Consider the following 23489-nt stretch of genomic DNA (forward strand, 5'->3'; position numbering starts at 1 on the left):
CATTTGGCTCAAAACACTAAGGTTCCCCTCACCAGACACTGAATGCAATGCACAAACCAAACTTGAGTGCATCTTACCAGAATAAGGGTTGCTTGTCAAACTGCCTTCCCTGCCAGTCAGTGCTGTGGTTGGAGTAGCAAATGGGATGCTGTAATAGTCCTGGAGCAGGAGAAAATAGTGTTTCAACTTCATATGCTACAAACAAATCCAGCACTGTTGTTTTCATATCAAATACTTCAGCTAATCAAATAGGAACAACAAACCCTCACCAGTGGTATCCTGGTCTGCAGCATCTGTAAGTCATCGTAGCCATACACCTGAGGCTACAGGACATAAGAAGTTTGTGAGCTAAAACAATATATGACAAATAAAGCATGCTTGAAGAGTACAGAAGTGATAACAGCAGACAGGAAAAAAAGAAAGAAAAAAAAAAAACAGGACAAAACACTCACTGGGTATGGGTGAAGCAGGCCGGGAGCCATAATGTAAGGGTTGGGCAGCAAGGGCGGCACTCCAGGAGGCAGGTTTGGAGGTGCTTTCCCTGTTTAGATGAAGCAGCGTATAATCAAATTATATTGAAATGGTTTTATCCGGTTACATCAAGCATTTCCCAAGTTTTGTTTTACACATCTGAGATGATGAAAGGAATGTTGACTGTACATGTTGAAAATTATGCATAATGATTCTGCATCGGTTTATTCCAAACAACAGCACTGTTTTCCCCTAGTTAAACAAATAGTGGGTCATTCCGCAAAATCATCTGCAACATCAGTGTTACTATAGATTAATAGACTCTGTGGGGCTTTCTTAAATACGTGGAAATAAATGAGCATTTATGCCCATTATATATGTTGTATACATGTCTTTGATAACTGAAAACAGGTGGAAATAGCAGCTGGGTGCAGAACAGCTGCAAGGTGTTTAGTGAACCTGTTGTCCAGTACCCTGACCACAGGTTCATCCAATGCTTGAAGGAAGCATTTCTCAAAGTTACATTAATATTATATTCATATTTAAATCCAAAATAAATAAAACGTAAGTGTACTAGATGATTCTAGCCCTTCAGATGGCACCCTATGAAACACTCTCTCGCAGAAAGAGTAATTCTGTGTCACGGTATGCTTACCTAAGGCAGCCGTGCTGCGAGACGATGAGGCAGATGAAGGTGCTGCAATGGCCAAGGCAGCAGATGATGATGCAGCAGCCATAGGGGGGGGCATTGAAGCCACACTGTTCAATCCCATGTTCAGACTGCTGACTGGGCCCAGTGTAGACTGCGCAGAGACCGAACTGACAGATGAAGAGGGGGCAACAGGGACGCTGTGGGAAACAGGGGCCGCTGAAGTAGCTGAAGAGGGTGGGGGAACTGAAGAAGGAGCCACAGCAGAAACCGACGAGAAAGATGAGGAGTGCAAGCTGGAATCGCCATCTACGCTTGGGTGCTGGGAGGAGATCACAGTGAGCAAACAAGATGAAAAAATAAAAACTAACTAAATACAAAATTTTTAAAAAATGTTGTAAACAGACAATTTTTTAAATAAATTGAGATTTTAAATGACCGAAAGTCATTTCAGAGGCAGATCAAGTAATTATATTTTCACGAAAAGAACACTAGCCGTGCAAAACAAGACATGCATTATGCAAACAGCTGGAATCGCCATCTACGCTTGGGTGCTGGGAGGAGATCACAGTGAGCAAACAAGATGAAAAAATAAAAAATGTTGTAAACAGACAATTTTTTAAATAAATTGAGATTTTAAATGACCGAAAGTCATTTCAGAGGCAGATCAAGTAATTATATTTTCACGAAAAGAACACTAGCCGTGCAAAACAAGACATGCATTATGCAAACAGACCATACCGATTTCACAGACTTTGCGCTGTACATTTAGTTGCAAACTCACCAGCAGACTTGTGTTCGAAGTGCGAACTGAAGAAGGTGCCAAACTGTTTTGCTGTGTAGGGAGGGAGCTGATGGGAAGCATGCAGTACTATTATAGCATCTCTCTTATCCAGACAGATTAAACTGAAGTAACGCAAAAACAAAATGCCATACTTATTGTGCTGAGGAGGGGCCAGTGAGCTGGGCGAGGTGCCTTCGTGTCCGAGAGCACTGAGAGGCGTCTGCAGGGAAAGAGGACCTGATGAAGGGTCAGCCAATGAGGATATGTTGGAAACCGATGGTGGGACGACTGATTCGGACGCCGGTTTCACGGGCACTGCAGAGCCTGCTGCAGCTATAAAAATAATGGGATATTTAACAATGTTGCACGAGGCTTGTTTACAAAGAGTGATAACTATAATAGTATCCACACCAACGGACAATAACATTCGGTTTATTATAAGCACATGCAGCAGCAATTTCATCGGCTGCTATAAATGCTCAAGCTCATTTAAAGTTGGGTGGATTCTGATTATTAAAACTTGAAAGTTATACCTTCCATAGATTGTGACGTCTGCATCGAACTGAACCCATTCTGTAATCAGAAAGAAAAGGTTTGCTTGGATGAAGTGTCATTTTCACAAAAGACTCATGGGGTACACACTGATAGACAACCCCAGTCTGACTGTTTTGATTGACTCTCACCTTTGACTGGATGTCTTTCTGTGGTGAGGAAGACACAGAAGGAGGGTAGCGCCTTGTTTGGCTGGCTCTTGGCTCATAAAGCTCCTTCTGACTGGGGTTGGACAGGGCTGTTGCTTGCTCACTGTGGAGAAAACCAGAAAAACATAAATCGACATTTTATGACTGCGTTACAATCAGGGCAGCATGATTAATCCAAATAAAACTGAAGTCATGATATGGCTAAAGTCACAAAGGCTGCAATGTAAGCCTAATTAAATAAATGCGCTTAATGTTTCATGTGCTTTTAGACAGGAGCAGCTCATGATCCAGTGTTTTCAGCATCTCTGAGCAGCTTGTATCCCTGTATAATTTATGGAAAGCAACATGTGGCAACCATCTTCCCAAATTTGTAACGAGAAGTCCTTATAAAACATGTTGTCATATTCAAAGTCTTTTCCTCTCCCTGCAGTTTTCCACCAAAAAAGCATGATGGTTTAATATTAAAAATGAAGAAATGCAGACATACATTTTTAAATTTTAAAAATGTTTATTATTATAGTTATTATACTGATATATAGTCACAATTTTGGACAAATACAAAGAGAACAGCAAACCTGGTGCTTTAAAAAAAAAAATTGTGCAGCCCTAATAACTGTGCCAATTTTAACCTGTGCTTGAAACTATGAATGCGTTAGATAAAAGCTTTAGTCTGACAATCTCCCTCAGATGTGAGATACTCACTTGCTAGCAGTTGTGTAAAGGCTGTTCTGGCCTTGGTTGCCTGGTGTCGTTGTGGCAACAGCTGCCGAGGCATCGTACTCCGGAAGCACCGGTTCAGAGCCAAACTGTAATGCTCCAAACTGCAGGTTGAGCCCAGATATATCCGCAGAGCCTGGCATCTCCACTGCTAGGGCTGGAATCTGCAAATCACACCATTTGAGTAAACCAACTGATCAACTCTTCAAGGCAAAGTTTATCAATCCCAACAAAGCAACGCAGACCACAAGGAACTATGAGAATCGAGACCTTGGTTGTGATGGAAGCCCTCTTCTTCTGCTGTTTGAGTTTGTGCTGCTGCAGGGGTAGTGGGCTGGATGCCTGTGGGTCGGCTGGGCTGGAAGAGTTCTGCCGACCTGGGGTGGGTCCCGAGGGTTTGGGGAGAGGGGTGGTGACGGCCTGGGGCAATGATGACGATGGGGTGGACTGAGGAGGCAGGGTTGAGGTGGTAGAAGCAGGTGTGACTTTGTCCTGTAAGAAGGCATCCATCATGGAGGAGGAAGTGGAGGTGGGCTGGTAGGGCTGCCGTTTGGTGAAGGGACTGTGCACAGGCTCTGTTTGAGGTTTCATATCTGTAGATAAAGAGAAAGAACAAGACTTCACAGAGAGGGTCGAACAATCATAGAAGTGATTCGAACCATCATCCCTCTTACCGTACTGCCCCAGTGTAGTGGGGCTGGTATCCCAGGTCGAAGGACCAGCATTGGGTGGGCCGCTTTGTGAGTGCTGGGCTGCTAGCTGGGCCAAAGCCCGGGCCGTCTTAATCTGCTCCAGAAACTGAGAACCAGTCGTGGAGCCTCCAGTGGTTCCTTTTGGATCACCAACATCACCAAACCCCTTACTGAGCATGCTCACCTGCAGAAAGGACATAGAGAGACAAAACCCCATTGTTTTGGCTACTTAGGTAGGATAATGTTTAATTTAGAACTAAATACCAGTTCTGAATGCTGATTGGCCAAATCTGGATGCTGATTGGACAGTAAATGGAAATAACTCAAGGGCTTGGAGCAAAAAAAATAAATGCCAAAAAGGTGACAAACATAATACATTTTAAATTGAATTGAAGTTAGATTTTTATTAAGTTAAACTTAAATAGGATAAAATATGGCTTCCAAAACAAAAATACTACTAATAGTAATAATAATAAAACCTGACCCTTAAAAACAGCTATGACATGACCTGTGTGACTTCATTATTACATCTTGCTCACCATGCTGTGCTGGCTGTAAGGAGCACCGGAGGAGGACTGGGACAGTGATGCTGTCTGCTTTGAGCTGCTGAACACCAAAGACTGAGACAGAGACGGCGGCTGTGGGCCTTCAAGCGAAGCAGGTTCTGCCTCTGAGGAAGAGGAGGGAGGCGTCTTCCCCAGCAACACCGCCAGATCAATCCTGAACATCAAACATGCTTACATCAATTAGGTTCTCGTATGCCATGACTGCAGCACATGAATAGATATTTAGAATTAGGTTGTGAAAAACTAGACACGCCACAGTATTGTGGTTTTGAGTGTTGAAACTGCATGCCTTCTAGATAAAACAATAGTCTGCATTCAAAATGTAGACTTCTGATAGTGGTGACCATTTAAATATTTCAGGTTGGTAAGATTTACATTTTTTTAAATTAATGAACAATTATTCAGCAGGGATGCGTAACATTTTTCAAAAGGTGACAGTAAAGCCATTTGTTACAAAAGACTTCCATACCATTAAAAAAAATATTTTATTTATTCACTCATTCATTCATTCATTGAATATGATATTCAATGAATGAATGAATGAATAAAATAAATGTCACAGTTTGCACAAAAATATTAAGCAACTGTTCAACAAAAATGTTTGAGCAAATCAGCGTATTAGAATGACTTCTGAAAGATCGTGTGACATTGAAGACTGGAGTAATGGCTTCTGAAAATCATTAACAAAATCACATTTCAAATTATATTTAAATATTTAAACATTTGTTTTTAATTTATTAATTAAAATCTTTTTTTTTTTTAAATGCAGCCTTCACTGACATAAGAAAAAACAACAACAACCCTAGACTTCTGAATGGTATGCCTAGCCAAAAAAAAAGTTTTTAATAAGTGAGTTTCACACAGTTTGCACAAAAATATTAAGCAACTGTTCAACAAAAATGTTTGAGCAAATCAGCGTATTAGAATGACTTCTGAAAGATCGTGTGACATTGAAGACTGGAGTAATGGCTTCTGAAAATCATTAACAAAATCACATTTCAAATTATATTTAAATATTTAAACATTTGTTTTTAATTTATTAATTAAAATCTTTTTTTTTTTAAATGCAGCCTTCACTGACATAAGAAAAAACAACCCTAGACTTCTGAATGGTATGCCTAGCCAAAAAAAAAAGTTTTTAATAAGTGAGTTTCACTGATGCCTTGAAATCACCACTGGCTTACCTCTGTCCAGCAGTAATGGTGACATTCTCCTGTGGAATGGGCATGGATGCCACACTGGAGGCAGTGAATATCTTGGTCTCTGACAACTAAACAGAGAACATCATCTTAGTTCATCGCGAGCTCACATTTATAATCAACGAAGCTCTCTACACTGTGTGATGAATCTCTTATTTACACCCTGTCTACACTTTGCTTATGAAGGATTGGTGAGATATGTCTGATACATTACTCGACGCTGCAAAAACACGTAGAAACCTTTGAAGCTTCCCTGAGCGCAATCACAAGTATGATGATGATCGGGTCAGTCGCACTGGTGCTCCTAAAATAAATTTCATAGTCGCACGCAGTAGTTTTCAGTCGCAAATGCGACTGAAATGGTCGCACTGTCGAGCCCTGCTGATGCCTTGAAATCACCACTGGCTTACCTCTGTCCAGCAGTAATGGTGACATTCTCCTGTGGAATGGGCATGGATGCCACACTGGTGGCAGTGAATATCTTGGTCTCTGACAACTAAACAGAGAACAAGAGTTAGCTTTGCTTAGTCTTAAATTGAAAAGCAGGTTTTTGCTCTCTGATCAAATACTCACATCCTCATTCCAGTCCTCCATGCCCCACTCTTCTGTGGCAGTTCTCCAAGCACCTGTTACACAGACATTTAGCTCACTTACAATGACAACAGGTAAACAAATCCTTAGCAAAGCATCCAGTGCCAGACTCACCTGGGGCCGAGTCAAACTTTCGAGGATAGTTTGTTCCCTCTCCACCTGTAAACTCAAGTCCTGTGGAAACAGAATTATGTCAGAACATCAACTCTTACATAAGCGTTTTAAAGGGATACTCCACCCCAAAATGAAAATTGTCATTAATCACTTACCTCCATGTCGTTCCAACCCCCTAAAAGCTTTGTTCGTCTTCAGAACACAATTTAAGATATTTTGTATGAAAATCGGGAGGCTTGTGACTGTCCGATTGACTGCCAAGTAAATTACACTGTCAAGGTCCAGAAAAGTATGAAAGACATCGTCAGAATAGTCCATCTGCCATCAGTGGTTCAACCGTAACGTTATGAAGCGACGAGAATAGCCCACTTTTTGTACGCGAAGAAAACAAAAATAACGACTTTATTCAACAATTCGTCTCCTCTGTGTCTCTTCACATCACCGTAGCGCCATTTTGGAGAATAACCACTGAACCCAAGCAGCGTACACTATTCTGTGTCAGCTGCGACAAGGATACGTTTTCTACGTTTATTTACACTTTGAATTGAATGAACAGAGCATCCGTGCACCGTGCAAAGATGAACAAAGCTTTTAGGGGTTTGGAACGACATGGGAGTAAGTGATTGACAATTTTCATTTTGGGGTGGATTATCCCTTTAAATGGACTGTGTACTTCAGCCTGGAGAAATGCCAACAGTGTCAGGAACTGAGGAGGGGTTTACAAGGAGACACTTATGGCATCACTCACTGTTTCCATCCTCGGGTTCCAGGTTGCCTGTGTTACTCCAAGTGCTGCCGCTTGTGTAGCTCTCCTCTGTTTGGGCTGGCTCAGTGTAGTCCGCTGGGTTAAACGTACTAAAAAACAAATTAAAATTTTGTTTTTTGAGGGAACCTTGAGTGAATGAGGGAGGCAAGATATAACATCAGCGACCATCAGTAAAAATGTGCAAAAATCACTCCAACAGATCCAACTACGACCTAAAAAAAAAAAAACACTCCTATGTCATAATGCTCTAAATTCAATTATACCAAAGACGCAAATGTGCTTTCCACTCACTCTCAAACCAGGAAACCAAACCACTGGAAACTAAACACATATGAAGCTCAAACTCTGATGCATTCTTCAATAACTAACCACTATAAAGCCATTGATCCTACACAAACAAAACCAACACGCTCATAAATGTATTTAACTCACCTCTCATCTCCTGACAAATCATATCTGGGGCCCTTATCAATCTGGCTTTAGGGAGAAACAACAGGGAGAATTACAAGCAACTCAACACAGGCAGAAAGACGGGGGTGCATGGTGCGAAGAAAGATGTGCTTGAGTGTGTGCACGAGACAGAGAGAACACGAGAGCGATGGCAACCATCATGCTCACGTCCATAGCTGGTCAAATTACCACACCTGCTCTACAGGTGTAAAAGCATAAGACAATGCTTTAGAATGAAACGGCTACGCTTGTAATGTGACTTGCCAGCTCAGACAAGGCTAAATTGGTACTCTGCAGGTTCAGAGGCCAAGAATTGAAAACCAAACATGCAAAATCCAAAAGCACACTTCAAACCAAACAAGCGAAAGGGGCCAGTTAAAAAGCCTGACTGCAAGTCAAAGAAAAGTGACCAGGCGGCCTTGACAGAAAAAGAAAACCAGTCCAGGGGCGTGACATGACTAGATTCTAGCCTACTGAATATTGCAGTAAAAAGCTAAACTTGATGTTTACAATGACAATGAAACTCCTCATATTGCTAAACAACATCATGAAAAACAAACATTTTTATACTTGCCATAGTGCCGCTTCAAAATATTAAAATGCATCTTGGTTACTGTTAGGGGTGGGCAACAAATCTATGCAGGAAATCTGTGAATTTATTTTTACTAAATGACAATCACAGAATATACACTTTGGACAATTATTTTAGTCAGGAGTTTGTTTTTTTTCTAAAAGCTATTCCCAAAATACAAAAAACTAGTAGTCATAAATCTATTTAATCATATACATTCCAATGAATCAGCTATCAATAAAACAGTAAAAATTATATTTTTTTGTATTTGTTTTTGAAAAGTCTCATGCTCATTTATAATTTATTTAATCAAAAATACTAACATTGTGAAATATTGCTACAATTTAAATTAGCTTTTCCATTTCTTACTATCATTGTTGTGCCGCTTCATATTTTTTATGGAAACCGTGATGCTTTTTCTAGTTTTCAGGATCATTTTAGTGCATTCTTGCTGAATAAAAGTATCAAATCTCTTTCTTTCTATAAAAAAAAAAAAAAAGACTAAATCCAAACTTTTTAATGACAGTGCACTATTTAACACCTGAGGTAATCCACTGAATATAAACTTCTCATTACATGTTGAAAATAGAAGTGAAGGTGCAGGTATAACAATTAGGTTTAAAAATCTTGTTCATTTTCTTTCTAAACATCAAGCGAGTGCAACAGACATTCCCTACACTCTGAGGTGGCATTTTGATAACCGCAATACAAATGACTCACATTTTTAGAGTTTGACCTTTCTACCGCCCACCCCTAGTGGCCATCAATTTAGCGCACTGTGTCATCAAGCCTAAAACGCATAGCACCAAAAAGCAGCAAATAACCCCACAGTAGTTCTTACTTACCTGGTTAAACCTCTGCATAGAAAACATGTTAAATTCTTTAAGGTTTACAGGCTATAATTGCACACAGAGTCTCAAGATAAGCACAGCAGCAAGCCTTAAACCCAGCAGGTTGGACTCAACAGAACAGCGTTCTCTGCTAAAAATGGCTAAACATTATTCCTTACATGTTTTTGAAGCACAAGATTATGAATTTTAGCTGGATACCATTAGCATTTCCCAGAATCGGACATTCTGGGAGATCTCTAGAGAACATGCAAAAAGAGAACTTAGCACACAAACTTACCCCATGCCCTGAGCTGAAAACCTCCCTCCTCGCCTTCCAGCTCCACCTGCAGGACAGAAAGATGAAGTCAAACCAAAACCACTACCCATTTTCATTCTAGTTAATCATTATCAACAGTAGTACTCGCCTCTTCCTCTGCCTCTTCCCCGACGGCCTCGCTCCATTCCTCTGCCTGCAACTCCACCTGCCTTGGCCCCATCCAACCCATTCTCCTGCCCACGGACTGAAGAGAAGGAACAAAGAATGGAAGGAGTTGAAGAAAAACAATACACAAGATAGAAGAGATGGAATAAATGTACAAACTATCCCTTTAAGACTCCATTAGCACTCCTATTAAAACTCACTCCTAAAAAGGGATGCCTAAGAAGCCCAAGTTTGGTCTCAGCACATACAAGGGCACTTTCCTTGGATGCTTGATTTTTTTTATGCTCTGAAACAGATGCATTAAGTGGCATGCGAGCTTTATATTGAGGAAGGTTAAAAGCAGCTATTGTAAACGCATCAGAAAATTAAAGTTGCACAGAGCCAAGAGCAACAAAATGCTTGGCAAACATTTTATGATTAGTGTTTTCTGTGTTTAGAAATAGTATCTATTGTGTTTTATTACCTCATTTTGACTGGGCAGCCCAAGCTTCTGATTTAAACATACATGTGAATGTATTTTACATAAATCCTTTCAACATCAAATGAGTCAGATTATAGACTAAACCACAAGACTTTAGTCAAAGTATATGAGCCTTATGTTGCTCTCTACCTCAGACTGAGGCTGAGAGAGAGCATCCGGTAGCAGCTCAAACTTTACTGTGGCACACACTGTCCCTTCAGCACTACAGAGAGAGCAGTGAAGGGACTGTGGCGTGCTGCAGCCTGTCCTGAGGCATAGAAAAGGCTGACTGCAGACTAAGAAAGTACAGTTCTCTTAAATGGCCAAAGGAAATGTTGCATTTTTTTTTACTAAATGCCTAATTTAATAGGAAAACAGTGGCATAAAGTCTTTCAGACTAAAATAAGGAGCATCAACAAAAGCATAATATCTCCACTCACACTCTCGCCCGCGGCTGGATCCACGGCCCCTCCGCGGGGCCCCTCCTCTGCGACGTGCCACATCTCTTTCTCCTCCTTTCTCTCGGTTCTCCTTCCCTTCATCTCCTCCATCTGTCTGTGCACTTTCCTTCTGACCTGAAACTCCTTTCTTCTTTCCAACCATCTCCCATGAGTCCTGCAAAGCAAAGGGCAAATTTAACATGGAAAAGAGGGATGAAAATACGGGATTTGAGGAATGTAAGACCTTGAATCACATCTAAATACTAAAATACACATTGATCAATTCTTTAAAACAGTAGTGTTATAGTTAAACTAGTAAAATCATTTTCAGATTAAAATCATTTTCAGTAATTGAAAGAAAAGTTGAAGATTAACATGACAAGCATATTTTAGTTACTTGTCAATGCAACATTTCTAACTTTTCTCTAAAAGGTTGAAGTAAACACTGGTTAAAAAAAATATATATATAGGCTTTTTTTTTTTTTTATAATTTCTCTACAAAATCAAGCCTGAACTCACAGTGTCAGGGCTGCCCTCCAACAGGATGTTGATGGCTCTGTTGACGTCTCCGTTGCAGTCGTGAAGTGCTATCATGGACTCATCCTGATCCTTTCCCGTGATGTCAACCAGCTAGAAAAGAGAAAAGGAGCAACGCGAAGCATTTAAAGTCATGTGGGTGTATGACTTAGGCTATATATCCGGAAGGCAACACGATAAAACGGAAGTGGCTGAGGGGACTGATGGAAACTTTGAGTGAACTATGAGATGTCTGATTCAGAGCGAGACTGAGAGAGAGCGTCCGGTAGTAGCTCAAACTTTACTCTAGCACAGATGGTCCCCATCAGTGCTATAGCGAGAGCAGTGAGAGAACTTGTGTGCACTAAGTGACCCAGAATGAAACTGCTGGTATAGACACGTCGGAATAATCAAGGAAAACTGATTAGAAGCTCCAGTCAAATTTTCTTTATTGAAGGGACTGTTTGATGGAGGTAAAGCAGAACCTGCCATTAAATTCCTTTCAGCCAACTTCTGACATCCCTACTCACCTGTTTGACCTTCTCTTCAAAGTCTGCATCATTATGGTCCGAGATCATCTGCGCGAGTCGGATCTGCTCAGCGGTGGCCTGAACAAACAAAAAGGAGAAAATGGTTAAGTCTAAGTCCATAACAGTTATAAAACATACAGCAATGAATTTCAGCATCATTTATGAGTAGGATTTTAACGGAGTCTTGAGGCCAGATTTACTAACCGCTTGGACCAGCACAAGCCCTCTTTTGGCGGTGAAAAACTGTCAGGAGTTACTAAATAAGCACAGTAAAACATTAGCTATGAAAAGGCGTGGACAGTCATTTTTGCAGCTAACCTTACTGCATATGCATTTGTAGGAATTTCCATTTCAGATGTAAAATTTATGGAAGGAGAGTATATAAATTAATCACACAAGGTGATTTATTAAGGTTAGAGATCAGTTTACTAGTCATTATGGAAATGCACTGGCTGTGTCCGTGTTCTTTAACTCGGTAAATCACCTGCAAAACTATCCACTCCCATCTGCGCTTTTCTGAAATTGCTCTCTCAAGCTAATATGGCGTTTAGTAAATCTGGCCCTTACAGTCTTCAAGTTAAAGCTAAAAACATACACAACTAATTTCCTCTCAACGTTTTCAAATAGCCATACCATCGAAATTAGCATGTATGATGGCGATTGGTTAGCTTGTGTTTTTGCACTTGTTCATTGAAAAAATTTAAATCTTTACAACTGAGCCGGCTTCTTGTATATATTCCAACATGATCAATTATAATACAACTGCTTGTTGCAGAGACATTTAAGCCTGAATTCAGACTTTTAGGCGTTTTTTATTTTTCACAGACAGGGTTTAGATTAAGCCTGGATTAGGCCTTCATTAAATTAGAACTAGTGCTGGGCGGTATACCGGTGTTTATTTTTGTTATGATACGAATTGTTTAAATACTGCAATACCGGTGTATGTCACTTAAACAATGTTCAGAATGCGACACTGTTTGAAAGGGGTCCCTTTTCACTGCTGCACTGTGGTGAGGGAACAGCTGTATGTGTTACTATGCGTGAAAGTTCCGAAACTGAAGCTGTAGAACTAATAGAACGTGATTGACAGAAGAACTCATCCACAATATCCACATTGACCGCCACAAATATCCACTGCCCCCTGCTATCAGCTCCCGTGTCTCACACACACACACACACACACACACACACGAGCGCGACTTTAGCACTAGATTTAGCAACTTTCAGACCCTTTTAGCAGATTTTTTCCATAGAATATTCATACTGACAAACCTAGCGACTTTTTTGGATAAACCTTAGCTATGGTTCAGTTGGAAGATTTCACCAGTGCTGTCCCGCGGATGTGAGGTCTGACTTTCCCGGAGAAGTGTCACCTCTCTCGGCATCTGTTCTGTGCAGTGAGCGGCCGCACAGTTGGCCGCACCGCAGCAGACTCGCCAATAAATGAGTACACAACAGCGTTTCCTAGCACCTGTCGCTTACTGATTGCTTGGAATTATAAATAGGAGCGTAGTTTGTCTGTTAATATCACATGCACTTTTTTGTTTGTTGTTTTTTTGTAGTTTGTTACTCGGACGCAGGCAGTGCGCTGCGTGAGACAAAAAATATAGCTAAAACAACTGCATTGCCGCTCTTTAGTGTAGATGCATGTTGATTTTATCAGACGATTAGAAATGAGAGGGACTCCTGGTTAACATGTATTAAAAGGGGTCGTGTTTAGTCACTATTTAGTGTGGTATTTTTTTGTAGTTTGTTACTCGGACGCAGGCAGTGCGCTGCGTGAGACAAAAAATATAGCTAAAACAACTGCATTGCCGCTCTTTAGTGTAGATGCATGTTGATTTTATCAGACGATTAGAAATGAGAGGGACTCCTGGTTAACATGTATTAAAAGGGGTCGTGTTTAGTCACTATTTAGTGTGGTATTTTTTTGACAATATTCACTCATCACGACAGTAAAATACAGCATTCCAAGTCAATATACTGCAGTATTTCCTCTCTCAGTCAGTAGAAAATATGGTTAACACCCGGTCATGCATGAAAAAAAAAATAGGGATGCACGATATATCGGCCACCATATCGGTATCGGCCCATATCGGCTCATTTTTTCTGTTATCGGTATCGGCCTGATAAGAAAATTTGGCCGATATCTTAAAGCCGATAAATAATGCATTATTTCCTTCAGAGACACTTCAGATGCGCGCTGTTCGTTTGCAGCCTTTTGTGCAATTGTACGTTGTAATATTGTGTTTATTTGATGTATATCTGATTTATCTCATATAGAATGCGTTTGGTTAAGTTAAAAAAAACATGTCAAAATTAAGTGAGTTTTTGCTTAGAACAAACACAATAATCTTATTTCAAACAGAAAACAAGATTATTTTGTTTACCCCATTGGCAGATTATTTTGCTTGTTTCAGGCAAAAACTCACTTAATTTTGACATGTTTTTTCTGAAAACCAGACAATAATTTGTCCTTCTTGATTTAAGAATTTTTAGATATTCTGGCTGGAAACAAGACAAAAAAAACATTTTTTTTTTTGCAGTGCAGGATTTACAAACTGGAAAGAAAGATTGCGGAGAATGCTTTTATCAGCAATACTAGCTAGTTATTACAAACCTGTGTTATTTTAGTATTGTGGTAGCAGTTTACAATAATATTCTGTTTGTTAATATTAATTAACTGCATAGTAAACATGAACTAAGAATGAAAATACTTCTAAAACCTTCATTAATCTTAGTTAATTTCAACATTTACTAATACATTATTAAACTCAAACGTCGTATTTGTTCATATTGTTTAAAGGACCTGAGCTAACATGAACTAACAGTTGTATTTTTTAGGGATGCACGATATATCGGCCACCAGATCGGTATCGGCCCATATCTGCTCATTTTTTCTGTTATCGGTATCGGCCTGATAAGAAAATTTGGCCGATATCTTAAAGCCGATAAATAATGCATTATTTCCTTCAGAGACACTTCAGATGCGTGCTGTTCGTTTGCAGCCTTTTGTGCAATTGTACGTTGTAATATTGTGTTTATTTGATGTATATCTGATTTATCTCATATAGAATGCGTTTGGTTAAGTTAAAAGAGCGCTTCAGTTTACCGGTGATCGTCTTTAGCTCAGCACACGCAGTTCAAACAGCAGTGCACAACATTAATAACTATGATTGGGAATGTTGTGTATATAACATTCTAATGAGAACATTATTATAATAAAACGTTGTGCATTCTTTGGGTTTAGTTGCTGTGTTTCAGCGCGTTGTTATGGGAAGAGCGCATCCACAACAGGATCACACATTCTGACTATAGCATGCAATAACTGCGTCATTTGTCATTTCATATATAAGTTGTAATATTATGTTTATGTTGTATTAATATTAATCTCAGGATGCATTTCCTTGAGTTAAATAAGCTGCCAGCAAAACGCTTCAGTTTACCGTGTTCATTCAGCTCTTCAGCTTCAGCTTGAGCTGCAGCTCAATGGCTGCTATTTAAAACAGTGGTATTAATTTGTTACTTTTTCAAAATCATTGATATATTATTAATAACAACAACTACTTGTATTTTTCTCTTATTATTTTCATCAACAATATGGTTTAGTAATTAAAATCATTTAATTATTGTCCGTGCAGAGGCTATTCCGTTTTATTGATCTATGGCGCATTCATTTTGATTCTTTACACGTGTAATGATGTCCAGTGACTTGTTTGCATTATTTATGCATAATTTTATTTATTTGTAAGACTTTTTTATGACTAAATTTGGTAATGGGAGAGTAAAAATATTTTTAAAACGTACACCGTTCAAACTAGGCTGCTTATGTTGAAGTGTTTGGGATGTGGCTTTTAATGATGAGACCTTTTTTGTAATCAGGCTCTCAAAAAGTATATAACAATTTGGATATAGATTTATCGGCCAACATATCGGTTATCGGCTTTCAAAAATAAAGAATAATCGGTTATCGGTATCGGCCAAAATTTTCATATCGGTGCATCCCTAAAAAAAAATACCGTCATGTACCGTGAAACCGGTATAATTTTGAAAAATACTGTGATATAAATTTTCGGTCATACCGCCCAGCACTAATTAGAACATTCAAGCAGTTTAAAAAAAAATTTTTTTTTAAATGTGCCATAGAGAAAACATTGCTGGCGTGCATCACGATACAAATCAATGGCAATAACATTTTAAGATATGTCAGTGCAAGTTAATTTCAGTTAAGACAGTCTTGCACCAGGCTTAAGCCTTGTCTATGAATCTGCGCATTAAAGATGTTTTTAGATAAAATTCTGTGTCTGTCCCTCCACCCGAGCAGGCCAGAATACAACCGAGGAAAAATAGGTCAGGCTTAGCATTTGCTTGAGCATAAATTTATGATTTATTTCTAAAGCCCTTAATTTAATTTAGAAGAACGAGTGATAGACTGCAGTGACTCAGAGAAAAAGTCTCAGACTGATGGATGTCACTGATGCCCGTTTTCCACCGAAATTGTGCTGGTTCTCATAGCCAGCAAAACTGCAAACAACTCGAGAACATGCAAAGATTTTGTCTTATTTAAACACATTTTAACATCCAGTGCTATTTAATTCAGGATCGACGCAGTTTTGACACACCCATCAAAAGTTACAACGGTCATAACTCAGTCAAGTAACATCCATAAATGTTTTTGGGTAGACGGAAAAAGTCAAACCAAGTACCTAATTTTTTTTAACATTCACTTACGCCGGTTGCAGTTTCTGGCCCAAGATTACCATGTTTTAGGTGGTGTAGCCAGTTTTTTTGAGGTGGGTTAAAGGGGGCTTTGGAGGTGTGGCAAAACTTAGCCAATCACTATAATTAATCAATATAACCTAATGCTTGTGAACTTACCTGAGGCCTCTGCTTGTGCTGTGACTGGCTCTGTGTCTGACCCTGCGTCTGCTCCCAGTTGCCCCGGGCCCGGCTTCCGCCCACTGAAGTCATCATTTACAGTATATACAAATAACAGTATTTACAAAAGGAATAACACCTTTAAAAGAGAAGCAGATGGGAAAATGTTACTGACAACTCTCCAAAAAATTCAAATAACAATCGTAAAAACATCACACGGTCTCGACAAACCACTGAATTAACATTAAATATGCATGCAAATAACAACGCTACACCATGTGTAGCCAAAACTGGAAGTAAACAACGTTGCTGCCTGACGCACTACCCATAAAGCGACGGCCCAAGTTTACCAGAACACCAACAGAAATTAAATTCTAGGAACTTAGAAAGCTTTGAAAAACAAGACCAAATACTGTTTACAAGTCAAGCTGCAACAAGTCAACCATAAACGCGCTTCCGGGGCTCAATATCCTCAGTTTAAAGCTTCTTTAAATGCACACAAAAACACCGTAGCCCTTCACATTTGGATTAAAATTACACCAAAAACTGTCCACCTGATGCAAGTTGCGAAATATTGCATGTGTGGTTATGCCAAACAGCCCACCGTAGCAGCTCTGCGCATAAGGAAATGTGGTGGAAGAAAGCAACTGCGCACTTTAGATCGCGCACAGAATCGGCCAGCGTGATAGAAGCACGCGGGACCAGCCGCGGGAAAACAGACGGACAAAGCTGAACAACAACAACAAAAACTCAACGGCCTTTGAACGGGCTGAGGGCGAGGATGTAGCTGTCAAACTGAGACCATGTTGGAGACGTGAACACAACCACACAGTCCATGGGTGAAAGTCATTTTATATTTCTTGAGCACTCACACTATTCCATACAGTAAATAAAACAAGGATATATGCAACAAGTAAAGTGTCTAGGAAAAGCAGCACATAAAAGGCATTCGTTTCCATGCATTGGAACGTAAACATTACCTAAGAGTATTCAATCTATCTGTAAAATAAGCATCCAACAGGTAACCTACATTACCTGTAGTGCTCTACATCAGATCTGCATACTGGGAATCCCATATTAACTTACCGACTAAAAAGTAAGCAACTGTATAAACTTGGTTAATAATAGAAAAAAAAAATCTTAGGAGGTGAAGGATTATGATAAGTCCAGGCGATGGGCCTTGGAAAAGCAACTCGATATAAACTCAAACATGCAGATCTAACGATACGATATGAAAAATGCGCACAGTTTTTTATAGTGTTAATAGGTTATTGATACGTTAAATAAAATAGACAAGAGCTAGATTATGGGTGGCTTCCGCTCTGGCCGAGTCTAATAACCTCATGGTTATCGGGCATCATGATGCTGCTGCTGCTGCCCCAAAATTAAACTTTTCCGGTTGCTAATCAACTATATGGTTTCTCAGCGTAGATTAAAGAATAGTTGGGTAAATTGTTCGTTAGATTATTCGACACGATAATATTTTGCGTCTGCAAAACTGGAATGCACACGCCCCCCGGGGTGAGGCGCACTCCCGTCGGTTCACCTGTACACTCGACACCGAGGCTTCACCGAGGCCTACAGGCCCCGAATGATAAAAAATGAACAACAGGCGAGGTACTAACCAAAGACCCGGCTGGATGTCAGAAATGTGGAGATAACGCCGACCGACGGAGGCTTTATTGTCGACCTCCTAATCAGACGGAAACAAAACACGAACTCCTTCGCGTCCTAAATCGATTCCCCAAAGCCGACAACAAGGCCGAACCGACTCGCGCAGACAATAAACGAGAGGCTCAAAATGTACCTGTTTCTCTTCCACAGCTGACACCCGGATCACCGCGTCACGTGGTTTATCACAGCCACTGCGGCTTCACGCGCAGAGCGCAACCACGTGATGACAACGTACGCATGTATATATAACAACTTAAACACAAGTATGCAATATATAATCTGTTACCCTGTAGTTGCAGTTAGGTATTTGTTATCCAAAAACCCACCTGATCATTGATACTGATGTCACAAATACATATGACATACATATTCCGTAAATAATTTTACAATATGACCTTGAAACTAATTAGAATATTAGCCTAAGTTATTTATTTATTTACAATAAACAATAAAAAGGAACAGAATAGGTAACATGGTTGCAAATTTACCTGTAGGTCGGTAGGTAGGTTAACTAGTTTGGGACCTAGCCACCATTTACATACAAACATTTTGTAGCTAACACTAGCAACTTGTAACTAGAGCTCTGGGTAGTAACTGATTACATGCAAGTTGAATTACTAATCAGTTTCCAAAAGTTGAATACTTGTAATTAGATTATATTACATTTTAAAGTGTTCATAATCAGATTACAGTTACTTTTTTATAGATTACATGATTACATATTACACAATGGCAATAAATTGTTCATAATGTATTGATTCACCATAATTCTTGTTTCTCTCTCCTTTAAAAATGCTACTGCTGATATTCATTCAGAAAGTTTTTTTCAGTTTTATGAAACTTCACACACCAGCCGCTATAGTTAGTTGACTATAATTACATCAAAATGGAAAGGCCACACTATTAGTTTAATTTGATATTTTATGATTTAATTATTAGCTTTTCATCACCTCACAAATCCCTGCAGTTCTTTCAGGAACCCCAGTTTGGGAAACTTGGTTTGGTGTTGATGTTGGTGACAAAGAATAGAAAATATTTTTTTATGAGTTAGGTCAAAAGCATTTTAAAAGTAATCAAAAAATAGTCGCAATACATTACCTAACATGTGTGATCCAACAGATTACATTACTAACAATTTCCATTTTGTCATTTGTGCCTCAAGTGATTTTAAAAATTTTATATTTTTATAATATCCCAAAGTGTACTATATTGAATGAGCCTTAAATTATTTTGAATTTGATTATTATTTAAATATTTGAATTAATGGAATTTCTAAGACCTCTAAATGATCAAATTATTTTATTTATGTGTAGTAAGTAAAAGGCCTATAAATTATTTTCAGGTCATGGTACAATTCAGGTTATGATAATCTTTAATAATTTTTTAATAAAGTAAACATAAGAGCTTTTATATTAATATTTCAAGTTGAGCATTTACTGGACTGAAACAACTTGGGTTTACTTGATTATCCATACACTTGTGTTTTAGAAAAATCATGTTAAAATGTACGATACATCAGGCTTTTGAGGAACGTTTAGCCCCCCCCCACCATTATAACTACAGAGATTTTATCATAAAACTAGCATTATAGTGGCTTTACAGGATTAACAACTGAGTCGAGCTTTGCTTATGTTTTCCGCAAACTGTTGGAATTTCATATGACAGACAGTAGCATTTGTTTGAGTGTAGTGTTACATCACTAGAAGTCACTAGTGTTCTGCGCTGAATTCTTCCGAACACCGGACACAGACCGATAATGAATAGGAATAGGATGGGTAGCTTATATTATACACTAAATCAGTGAATCTCAACCTTTTGGCGTACCATACCCCAGTCCAATTCAGAACCATCCTCAAGGACCCCCCCCCCCAGAACAAAATTGACTCATCTATGTATCATTTGTGTCTTTGTGAGGACCAAATGCAGTCAAGTATAATTCAAGTTACTCGACTTGTCCAGTATTTGGCCATATCATCAGCTATATTGGATTTTTCTTTCATGGTAACATGACATGTCAAAATATACAAAATTTATGCAAAAATTCATACTTTATATGGACCCCCTGGCCTTGCGTCAAGGACCACTAGGGGTCCACAGACCCCTGGTTGAGAAACACTGCACTAAATGACTGAAAGTATGTGCACAGACGCCCACTTCTAATTAACGGGTTATTCCAGCGAAGATACATCTTGATACTACAGCATACATTGACATCCTTTCATCCATATTCCAATATACAGTTTTTTACAAAAAAAATTCTTAAACACGAGCGTGGAATACAGGTGTCCACATACTTTTGGACATGTAGTATGTTGTAGAGAAAACTGGGGACAATTATAATGCACTAAATGCCATCAATTGATAAATAAATAAATCTGGCTTTTACCAAAATCCAGTTATATCAAAAGTAACATCGTCGTGCACATATTGTGAGCAATCTTAAATACTTTTTATTGATTAGTCCTTAAGATAAATACATATACCAGGTAAAATACAATACCAGAGAAATGTGCATAGTACTACAATACAGGAACACATTTTTCACATTTAATAAGAGATGGATGGAAAGGTAGAGTTGAGCTCAGAATACAGTAACAGAAAAACAATTGTTCTTCAAAACACAATACAATTACAGTTCCCAAAGGGAAAAGACAGCTTTGCAAGTTACAGTGAATTCAGAAATGTATATTAGAGTATATGCACATATACAGATACATAAGGAGGTTTAGGCGTTATCCTTTTATTTAAATTGGCTGTCAGTATAACAATATTTATACAATGGCTACATTATCCGATTCTATACATGCCAAAACAGACATACTGACAGAACTGTAGGAAATATGAATATCACCACTTACATCTACTACTATTAATAAAGTTGCTTAAGGCATCAAAAAGCAGTGCATGGTCTGCAAATCTAATATATATATATATATATATATGACATTTCAATTATTGTCCTATATACAAAGCACTGTATATATAAAAAAGAAACCTCACGTGCTACTCCTCATGTGCTAAACAGAGAGATGTTGCATAAATGTTGAGAGAAAAGGAATGCTTGTTACTTCTTCTACAATGTGTCTGTCACTCAGTTACTCTCTCTCTTCCATCAGTTGCCTTCATCTGTTGTTCAGGACTTGATCTCGACCACTTTAATGAATGGCATAGACTTGTTTCCAGGGCTTGTTGGCATCAGAGGTTTGCTATAATACAAAATGGTAGATACTTATAATAATCAAATATCTTGTCCAGAATGTTTTATGCTTTTGCTAAATTTCTCATACTTGGTGCTTTTGGAGCTTGATAGACATGGTCAAAAACAACATGGTTTTATGAGGTTGTATAAATAGGGAGATGTATAATAAGTATATATTATAAGAAATAAATACCTGTAGACAACTTTGGACCCCGTGTTTGAGTTATATGGTTTAGACACTTGGTTGCCCATATAAAACTCCATCCGGTCATGAAACTCTCTATTCTGCAGGACACATTTGATATGTTACAGTCACACAGTGAAAAGCAGAACAGAATAAAGCGGCTCTTTGAAATAACTCAGACACTGACCTCAGCTTCGAGGAAAGCCACCCTCTCTTTGAGGTCGCCGATCAGCCGGTCTCTTTGCTCCATTATGGTTCTTGAATTTTGCACCTTTTAACATATTTTGACATATGAAAGAATAAATGTAAGCACTTATCACCCTCAAAGCGATTTTAAGGTTTGAAATAAAGTTGAAATAAAATTTGAACAACCTACAGAAAAATTAAACAGAGCTGGATTTCTGAAGCATAATGCTTTGCTTGCATTTGTGATTTCAGTGTTCATGGAAGAAGCCATTATGTGTAACATGAGATCTAAAGTGCACCGAGGTTGAGCAGCAGGGAAATGACGGAATCTTTTATTTATGACAGAGGTTGAGTTTCACTTCTCATCTCTGAGCAAACACTCTATATAATGCACAACCTGTTTGTTTTAAAAAAAAATATCTATCTATCTTAGAGCTGCTTTATATAACTTTATATAAATATAAAATGTCAAATTAAAAAAAATGTAAAATATTATTTAATTTTATTAATAATAATAATGTAAAAGTACTATCTATCTATCTGAGCTGCTTTACAGCAGAATGGTGATGGAAGATTTAAATATTTAAAAATGTATATAAACATTTAATAAATTAAAATGTTTTTTAAAAAGTAAATCAAATTAGTTTTTAAATGATATTAAAATATAACTTAATTTATTAAATTGTATTAATTTTAAAAATGTATTGTATTTAATTTTAAAATTATATTAAATTTAACTTTAAAATTTAACATAGCCTCTCTCCTCCCACCACTTTTCCATTTTTCATGATCCAATCATGTCCCGCCCTACATTTTTTATCACTGAATATAAATAAAAATCATCACGTTACATAATTAAAATGGTTTGCAAATCTCCTTTAATGATTTGTCTCTGTGATTGGGTGTTTCTCCAAATATCCTGTGCGCAGTAATTATTACCTGTTCGATCATGTTCCTGACTTTCCTTTGTTGACTTTTGAGCATGTCATCCAAGTTGTGATTCTTATCCTTCAGAGTTGCCAGCTCCTTTTTCAGTTGTTCAGACCTGCAGTACAGAAAACCTGTATGTTACACGTGTACACACTCACAAATGACACTTGCATGCAACACAGAAACAACTGCATTAGCAACGTAGAGGGTGAGTCTACTGAATGAGTCAAAGTCGAATTCCATGTGAGAGGCGTGACATTGAAAGATGAGTTTCTATGGCAGGACAATGCAACTTAATAGAGTTGTAATTAGGCCAACTTATTGCTTACTAAATTGCAGGTGGAAAATATTTAACGTAGCCAAGGAAACATTTAAACATATGAGAACAATGCATTATGTATAAAAGAACAGTAGCAATTTGGGTCAGCAAAAAAAGAGGCCTGACCTGTCCTCACTATCCGTTTTCTTCAGTCCTCGCAGTTTCTCAAGTTCAGCCCCGTTAGCAGCCAACGTTTCTCGTAGTGTGGCATTTTCCAGCTCCAAACCACGCATAAGCTTCTGCATCTCTTCCACTTTTTTGCCCTGTTCCTCCACCTTGGTTTCTGCCTTCTGTACGCGAGAATTATGCTCCTCTAGAAACCGTCGCTGATATTCAATGTTTTCTTCCTAATGAAAGTTTAAAAAAAAATAAGGTGCTCAGTTTAGAGAAGACACATTATATCATATTTATATTCATTTTCCTGGTATTTTGTAATTACGTTTCTGACCTGTAGTCTCTCTTTCTCCTCCTGGTGTCTCTTCTCCATCTCTTGCAGACGAGAGTACAGATGTTTAGTGACTTCTCTCAAGGCTAAAGTGCTTTCATCATCCTCCTGGCCCTGTGCAAACATAAGAAAACGGGGGGGTACAATGCTGTTTCATGCATTCCGAGTTGTTTACACTGTTAAAG

The 23489-nt window shown here is 38.6% G+C and overlaps 2 protein-coding genes across 8 annotated transcripts in view; both read right to left on the reverse strand.

Moving 5' to 3' along the window:
- Nucleotides 1–18248, reverse strand: part of LOC107589420 (ubiquitin-associated protein 2-like) — a 35702-nt gene extending 17454 nt beyond the window's left edge. For 3 of the 7 annotated variants that reach the window (XM_016277852.1, XM_016277848.1, XM_016277854.1), the window contains exons 1-24: nucleotides 18175–18248; nucleotides 16368–16506; nucleotides 11490–11567; nucleotides 10963–11073; nucleotides 10444–10618; nucleotides 9527–9622; nucleotides 9400–9445; nucleotides 7683–7727; nucleotides 7233–7339; nucleotides 6485–6544; nucleotides 6353–6405; nucleotides 6190–6275; nucleotides 4554–4734; nucleotides 3997–4198; nucleotides 3593–3915; nucleotides 3308–3486; nucleotides 2588–2708; nucleotides 2438–2477; nucleotides 2057–2237; nucleotides 1905–1971; nucleotides 1127–1442; nucleotides 453–541; nucleotides 270–323; nucleotides 78–159 (exon numbers count right to left, since the gene is read on the reverse strand). In XM_016277852.1, coding sequence (XP_016133338.1) covers nucleotides 78–159; nucleotides 270–323; nucleotides 453–541; nucleotides 1127–1442; nucleotides 1905–1971; nucleotides 2057–2237; nucleotides 2438–2477; nucleotides 2588–2708; nucleotides 3308–3486; nucleotides 3593–3915; nucleotides 3997–4198; nucleotides 4554–4734; nucleotides 6190–6275; nucleotides 6353–6405; nucleotides 6485–6544; nucleotides 7233–7339; nucleotides 7683–7727; nucleotides 9400–9445; nucleotides 9527–9622; nucleotides 10444–10618; nucleotides 10963–11073; nucleotides 11490–11567; nucleotides 16368–16463 — 2788 coding nt within the window. In that variant the 5' untranslated portion in view covers nucleotides 16464–16506; nucleotides 18175–18248. The other 4 variants (XM_016277853.1, XM_016277851.1, XM_016277849.1 and 1 more) reach the window with 3 other exon arrangements.
- Nucleotides 18249–20468: 2220 nt separating this feature from the next.
- LOC107589508 (tuftelin-like) overlaps nucleotides 20469–23489 on the reverse strand; it is a 7580-nt gene continuing 4559 nt past the window's right edge. Inside the window, exons 4-9 of the mRNA XM_016277966.1 lie at nucleotides 23308–23418; nucleotides 22986–23206; nucleotides 22550–22655; nucleotides 21612–21695; nucleotides 21434–21525; nucleotides 20469–21247 (exon numbers count right to left, since the gene is read on the reverse strand). Of these exons, the coding sequence (XP_016133452.1) occupies nucleotides 21175–21247; nucleotides 21434–21525; nucleotides 21612–21695; nucleotides 22550–22655; nucleotides 22986–23206; nucleotides 23308–23418 (687 nt within the window). The 3' untranslated portion in view covers nucleotides 20469–21174. The remainder of the gene's footprint in view (nucleotides 21248–21433; nucleotides 21526–21611; nucleotides 21696–22549; nucleotides 22656–22985; nucleotides 23207–23307; nucleotides 23419–23489) is intronic.

The sequence above is a fragment of the Sinocyclocheilus grahami genome, unplaced genomic scaffold (genome assembly GCF_001515645.1).
Source record: "Sinocyclocheilus grahami isolate Dianchi unplaced genomic scaffold, SAMN03320097.WGS_v1.1 scaffold116.1, whole genome shotgun sequence".
Classification (NCBI taxonomy): Eukaryota; Metazoa; Chordata; class Actinopteri; order Cypriniformes; family Cyprinidae; genus Sinocyclocheilus; species Sinocyclocheilus grahami.